Source organism: Leuresthes tenuis, unplaced genomic scaffold (assembly GCF_036924035.1).
Source record: "Leuresthes tenuis unplaced genomic scaffold, fLeuTen1.0.hap1 SCAF_18, whole genome shotgun sequence".
Lineage (NCBI taxonomy): Eukaryota > Metazoa > Chordata > Actinopteri > Atheriniformes > Atherinopsidae > Leuresthes > Leuresthes tenuis.
Window position 1 is genome coordinate 2,972,141 of NW_027325372.1, and position 7,301 is coordinate 2,979,441.

The following is a 7,301-nucleotide window of genomic DNA, read 5'->3' on the forward strand; positions in this document are numbered from 1 at the left end:
ACTACTTGTGTCATAATTATGTACAAAATCTGGGTTAAATTAAGCATTTTATCTTTTAATTACGATGAAATATTTTGACCTTGAATAACAATTAAATTAAGCATTTTCAACCTGTGTGTTTGTAAACAGTTTGCGACACTATAGACGATTGACGGCAAGAGACGCGAGCCAATCAGAGAGCAGATCACGCGTGTTTCGCTCCGGTCAGACAAAAAGTGGCAACAATGTTACAAACACTTCCTGTGACGCATGTTTTCTCTATGAAATAAAATGGCGGCCCTCAAGCAAACCCCCACTTTGTGGAAGCTCCTTTAAAATGTTAAAGATATTAATATTTACATGAAACTTAAACCTCTGACAAAAATGAGTCCAGGAACTTTTATTAAGTCAAAGATAGCATTTATAAGATAATTCGCCTCTAAAAACAAATTTTCCGCAACATCATGAAAATCCAACTTTTAATAACTGATGTCAGTTTAACTGTAAACATGTTCCGATATTCGTGTGTTCAGAAAATATTTAATATGTAGACAAATTTAGTCCATTTGCACAAATTGTACATATTTTTGTTCTTATTATTTTGTAAGAAGTCGTTTTTAAATATACATTGTTTATATTTTGCTTTTAGTTCACTTTACTACAATTTGTTCTTCTTCTCTCTTATTTTTCTGTTGCACTGTGCTCTATATTTGCTGCTGTAGCAAAACATTCTGATCTCATCTTTTTTAGTCAAGTTAAGAGTCTATTTGAGGTGATTTAAATGATATTGCAGCAGTTTTTATTTCCCAGAATATATTTGATGAAATATATGGAAATAAATTAAGAAAAAAAAGAGACAACTAAAGAATAAAGAAACAAACTGTTGGAAAATAAAGAAGAAAGAAAAATGGAAGAAAGAATAATGAAAGAGAAAGAAACGAAAAATAATTTCAATAGAAAGAAGAATCCTAAGAGCTTGACTAAAAGCAAATTAACTTCTTGCCCTGATAAAAGTAACTGGATTTATTTTGAAAATCTCTCACAGGAAATGCGTCATAATTCCGCGTCACTTGACGCAGGAGTCAGATCGTTTCACGCTGCGAAGCGAAACTTGCTGATTCTTTCTCACTTTGTTAAACGTCCTTTTTCCGACGCGAGCTTCATTTCTTTTTCTGAACCCACGATGTCCGGACACGGTCACGGTCACGGCCACGGCCACGGTCACAGCTGCGAGGGTGAGCACGAGCCCGCGGAGAGGGGCCTGGAATACGGACTGTATCAGCGGATCGACCTGGAGAAGCTGCAGTGTCTGAACGAGAGCAGAGACGGAGACGGAAAGCTGGTGTTCAAACCGTGGGATCAGCGGAACGAGCGAGACAAGGTAACCGCCGCGGGGAGCCTGTCCCCGGGCACTTATTCCGTTTGTGCCCCGCTGAACAAACACACTGTGGTTCCCTGCAGGTGTCCTAACAAAGTGAGGCGGAAGTTTCAGTCAAACTAAACCTCTCAGGTTCTGCAATGTTTTACTGATCAATTGATCATTATTGATTTCTGAACGGGAGGATTGGTCACTGACGCAGGGGCCTAGGGTTGGGAGGCCCCTGCAGTGCCTGCAACAAATAAAACAGACGAAAAACGACCTTTAAGATGATATTATCTGGCAAAAGGTTGCACAAAATTATCACAAATGAGCAAAAAGCACACAAAACATCACAGAGATATTTTGAGACATTTGGATCCAAAGGATCTGAGGAGGAATTAATCACAAAACGAGCAGTGGGAACAGAAACGGGATGCAAAATGGGACAATCAATATAAAGTGACTACAGACAGAAGGAAAAGACACCCACAATGATCAGACGGATGAAACAGCAAAACAACCCAGCAGAAGCTAAATGGGATGAAAAATTAGACCCAAAACGATAAAAAACACATGCAAGATGAGCGCAAAGATGCACAGAACAGAAAAAGTGACCAGGATTACATGCTTGATAAGATGTAAAGTACAGAGTAAGATATGAAATGAGACACAACAAGAGACCACAGAGTGAAACAAATTACCCTAAACAAACATCTGATCCAGCAGCTTCTTGACTGATTCTGAAGCTTCTGAAATGTTCTTTATCACAAAGCATTAATTTCATGTTTGTGACTGAGAAAAGACATTTCAAGACTAAAAGATGCATTTGAAGAGTATCTTGTTTTATGTGATTATCATCCATCCATCCATCATCCTCCACTTATCCAAGGTCAGGATGGAGGCAGTCAGGTTCAGAGGGAAACCCAGACCTCCGTCTCCCCAGCAACACTCTGCAGCTCCTCCTGGGGGGTCCCGAGGTGTTCCCAGGCCAGATGGGACACATGACCCCTCCAGAGAGTTCTGCCTCCTCCCAGTTGGACCTGCCTGTAAAGCGTCCAAAGGGAGGCGACCAGGAGGCATCCGACCCAGAGGAACCACCCCAGCTGACTCCTTTCTATGTGGAGGAGCAGCGGCTCCCTCCAGATGGCTGTAGTTTGAGTTCAGGCTCCATCCTGCCTCAACCTGCCCTCTAAACAAGTTTGAATGATAGAAACCTGATAGAAAGCTGGGATGTCAGGTGTTTCCCATCATCCCACGGTGCTCCCAGGTGTCTTATGATGCCCCAGAGAGTCTGAAAACCAACTGAAAAGCATAGTCTGCTCAGAGAAGATGTTTCAAGTAAAAACTGTCTAAGAACACGACGACTCAGCTGATCAAACGCAGAAATCTGAGAAAGAAAAGAATGAGAAAGAAATCATGTAACAGCGTCTTGTTTTTCTCTTCGTAGTTTGTCGAGAGTGACGCAGATGAAGAGCTGCTGTTCAACATCCCGTAAGTCCTGAAACCATCACAAATATTGTGTTTGATTGATTAGGTGTTATTTCTTCAGTAAAAAACATTTATTTCCCAGTATTTTCACAAACTGGGACGAGCTGTTTAGCATCTCCTGTTTATTTAGAGCCTAACTCTGTGCTGGGGATGAAGGTTGAATGAGACGAACCATAAAAGCTGTTTCTTTGTACAGAAAGTAACTTTAAGTTTAAATCATCACCATGGTGACTGAATCAGGAAATCTCACGGTCGTCGGCCATGACGGCTTCCTCCGTCTCGTCTGTCGCAGACGTGGCGTTCTCTCCGAGTAAAACCAAACTTCCTGCGTCTCTTCTCTTTCAGTTTTACCGGCAGCGTGAAGCTGAAAGGCGTCATCATCTCCGGAGAGGATGGCGACTCCCACCCAGCCGAGATTCGACTGTGAGTGTTTGTCTCAGCTTACGGTCCTAATCCAGCGGAGAAAACCTAGAGCTCACGGTTCATAGCAAAGAGTCGGCTGCGGACAGTTTGATCAGCTGGAAAACGCATCGAAAATGTTGAAGAGCTGCTGTTCAGGCGGCAGATTCAGAAAGAAGTCGCGTTTTCTTTTTATAAACTTCTCAAAACACCTCGAATCCAGGCAGTGAAAAGATGGATTCAGTTTTAAGTCTGTGAATCTGTTTAATGGGAAAAGATGAACATTTTGTTTGGTCTTCAGAGTGGAAGGTTTAGACGTTGGCATGGCAACGTGACCTCAGAGGAACGAATTAAACGCCTGACATTTTAATCCTGATCCGCAGCTTCAAACGTTGTTTCCCAGTGTTTTAAAGGGAGTTGGTAAAAGGTGCAAAAAGCTGATTAAAGCCGCTGTGATGCGACTGTTTCCTGCTAATCTGAGGAAGCTCGTTTAATTCCACATTTTCAGAGTCAGGTGACCCCAAAGAATTCACCTCAGTGCTGAAAGTGACTTTTCTCTTTTTCCAGCTACAAGAACATCCCTCAGATGTCGTTTGACGACACCGGCAGAGAACCGGAACAGGCGTTCAGACTCAACAAAGACCCCGCGGCTGAGCTGGAGTACCCGACAAAGTAAGACCACAAAGCTCTTTTAACCTCACTTTTTTCACTTTTGCTGACTTTCAGAAACATTCAGTTTGAAGAGGAACCTCAGAGCACATGAAGAAGCTTGAAATTTAATCTGCTCGCAGATGCGTTTCTTTCTTTTTCTGTTTCAGACTCATGGATGTGCTCAGTTAGGTCATCTTAACCCATCATTCTCACCACGTGGTTTCAGTGTTGTTTGTTAGAAACCTGGATGTGATGATCTCTAATCATGTTGGATCTGAAAATCTGACCCATCATGACACCAACTCCTGCTTCTCCTTCATTTCAAACCAATAAAAACTATTTATTGCCCCATATAGTTCCAGATAAGACAAAAAACATCACCTGCAGTGACTCGTTGAGGGAAACCCTCATAGATCTTTTCCTTTGAATGAAGCCATTTTTCCCAATATTTAATATATTATTTACTGGCTTAAACAAACCTAATTTATTCTGGAGTCTGTTTTAATTCTGACTGATGCGAATATTTAAAGAGGTGCAGCACCTGCAGCTGCATCTGTTTTGCTGCTGTGTCTAAAGAAACGTCAGAAAACGCTCTTAAAGCAGATCTCCCAGCATGCACAGGGAAACCCGACAGATTTAAACTCTAATGAAGGTCGATGCTCCTTCTGGACCTCTGTGCTCCTCTCAGGAACCTCGGCTCGTTCTGATATTCCCACCAAACGAGGCAGTCTCAGCCCAGACTGTTCTCATTAGTGGTTCTGTGATGGTGGAACTCATCTTCTATCAGATCTCACCCTCGTCTCTCCGGAGATGAGAGCAGCTCCTCCCTTAACTCGCACTAACTCAAAGTAAATGTCATGCTTCTCTGTTTTATAGCTCGATTTCAGGTGCATTAATGTTCCCTCCTGAGCCGTTTCCCCTGTTCTGTCATCATGTGCAGGATCGCTCGTTTTTCCAATGTTCAGCACCTCTCCATCCACATCTCGAAGAACTTTGGAGCGGAGAACACCCGGGTGTACTACATCGGTCTCAGAGGAGAGTATTCAGAGGTTGGTCTGAGTCATGTTAAACAATATCAGCCTGCTGCCTCCACCTGAACATTTTTAAAGGCGAAATTTGTTTCTGTATTTATCAGACGCTTTTATCCAAAGCGACTTACAAATGAAGATATAACAGCTTTATAAAAAGCTAACAATAAGCTACATAGAAGGAACCCAGGAGTCCGACTCTGTCAGAGGGGACAGAGTAGAGATAGGGTGCAGGCATAGAAGGAAGTGCAGAAAGATAAAGTGCAGAGATAGAGGGGGGAGGGAAGTACAAGGTAAGTGCTGGGATAGGAGATGCTCTCTGAAGAGCTGGGTTTTCAGGAGCTTCTTGAAGATAGACAGGGACGCCCCTGTTCTGGTAGCGCTCGGTAGGTCATTCCACCATCGTGGGACGACACATGAACAGAGTTTGGATTGTCTTAGGCGTGGTGTAGGAGCTGCTAGACGACAATCCTGGGACCAACGGAGGGACCCAGTTGGGACAGAAGCCTTTGCAGGAGCATCCAAGTAGATGGAGCCGTTCCATTAAGCTCTTTGTAGCTAACATCAGGGACTTGGATCTGATGCGGGCGGCTAAGGGCAGCCAGAGGAGCTCAATGAACAGAAATATTCTGTTTTTTTTCTTTTTTACACAATTCAAAACAATTTTCTGAGGTCTGATAAGGATGTATGAGACAGGTTTTGATCCAAACACCTGTTGGTTTAAGCACAGTGGCTCTCCAGCTCTATATATAGATACCGATAGTTACTCTATAGTTCAGCATGTAGCTGTAAATTAGCAGCAGATGCTAGCAAACGATGCTTTCTCGTCCACAGTAATGGACCAAGCCGGAGATGTGCACAGCGTAACTCGTAGTAATGCATGTGTACCGTTAATTGCTGTATATTAACCTCATTAAACAATTGTACCTGCAGATCTTTATCAGAAACATGCCGATAATGTAACGTTAATGTCGGCATCCTTCGGAAGATATTTAGATTCCTCCAGATCCATATAACGGAGAGAACAGGGCTTAGACGATGCAGCCTCTAAATAAGGCATTATCTGTCTTTATTTCACCAATACTTTAAGAAGAATGAATGAATGAACGTGTGCTATAGCTCTGTTAGCTCATAGCTGCTGTTATGTGGCTACTTGCAGCTATAGGAGAGCTAACGGAGGGATTTCTACACAGGCACTCTACTGGGACCACTTCATCCACACGACCCCCTGCAGCACAGTTTATTTACTGTAGACACTATCTCCCAGGAACAGGAAGAAGGATTTTTACAGAATATGTCACCTTTAAAGGACGAGTACTGTTCATTTCAGCCTGGAGCATTCCCATTATAAACATCTATATTTAGTTGGAAGCCATCTATCCTGATTTAAAAAAAACTATTTTAAGCCTGGTGCATGTATTAAAGCTGCTGTAATTCCTTCCTTTTTTCAGTTTCAGTTGTAAACTATGATTTTAACAGCCAACGCTGTCTTTTTAAGGCTCACAGACATGAAGTGACCATCTGTAACTACGAGGCATCAGCAAATCCTGCAGATCACAAAGTGGAGAGCATAATCCCACAAACCAACTTCATTTCCTGAAGGCTGATGAGGAGGAGGAAGAGGAGAGATTTCAGTGGCGTCTGCTGGCTGTCAGAAGGTCAAAGATGAGTTCAGCGCTGCGAGCAGGCGGCGAGGTTCGAGCTCGACTCGGAAGGAGCTCTGAAATGTGACGAGCGGTGGGCTTCAGGAGCCAAGCTGTGTCTCTGTTTCCATGGCAATAAAGTGTGAAGGCTTAATGCTGGCAAAACATTTCATAATAAACGCATGAAACTTTTGACGCTCAGATGAAGTTTGCTGTTGAATAAGAGGAAGGTGTCGCTTTTTTTAATTTAACGCCTTGGTTTCCATGTCAGAGCTCTGGACTAATATCACACATCAGTAACAATTGCAGGTGTGAAACATTATGGATCTGGAGCAGGTTGATTTTTTTGCTTCCACACACTGATCTGAAGCCATTTTCAATGCTTTAATAAAAGAAATTAAAACAAAAACGGCCTTCTTGGTTTTCTGCCGCCTGGTGGATGTTTTCTGCCCCCTGGTGGATGATTTTGTGACTGCGCTCTCCTGAGTTTTCACGCTTTCAGCAGCCTTGTCTTCTTGGTTTTATCAGCGATGAGGTAGTTGCTGCTTTATCTTTTAACCTGGGTGGTCGCTGCTTCTTTATGATATGAAAAACCTCTGATCTCTACAAGAACACCACATATTCACTTGGAAAAAGCTTTTGAGTCCTTTTTTATTTGCTGTAACCTCGTTACGCAGCATTTCATCACTTTTGTCAAGTTCACATTTTTTGTTTCAATAACATATTATTGTCCTCCAACAGTTTTCATGGCAA

General features: G+C 42.6%; 2 protein-coding genes across 2 annotated transcripts in view; one reads left to right on the forward strand and one right to left on the reverse strand.

The window, feature by feature from the left end:
- Positions 1–7,301, reverse strand: part of LOC140275544 (tripartite motif-containing protein 16-like) — a 292,422-nt gene that overhangs the window by 40,141 nt on the left and 244,980 nt on the right. The gene's annotated exons all lie outside the window — the stretch shown is intronic.
- On the forward strand, positions 1,030–6,773 carry pithd1 (PITH (C-terminal proteasome-interacting domain of thioredoxin-like) domain containing 1). The gene is made up of 6 exons (XM_072370758.1): positions 1,030–1,360; positions 2,787–2,830; positions 3,173–3,250; positions 3,794–3,898; positions 4,818–4,926; positions 6,404–6,773. The coding sequence occupies exons 1-6, from the start codon at positions 1,163–1,165 to the stop codon at positions 6,503–6,505; spliced, it is 636 nt and encodes a 211-aa protein (XP_072226859.1). The 5' UTR covers positions 1,030–1,162; the 3' UTR covers positions 6,506–6,773.

Coding starts and splice junctions, on each gene's coding strand:
- pithd1 (XM_072370758.1), top strand. CDS start 1,163: ATGTCCGGACACGGTCACGGTCACGGCCACGGCCACGGTCACAGCTGC. Junction 1,361..2,786: donor AGCGGAACGAGCGAGACAAG/GTAACCGCCGCG, acceptor TTCTCTTCGTAG/TTTGTCGAGAGTGACGCAGA. Junction 2,831..3,172: donor GAGCTGCTGTTCAACATCCC/GTAAGTCCTGAA, acceptor CTTCTCTTTCAG/TTTTACCGGCAGCGTGAAGC.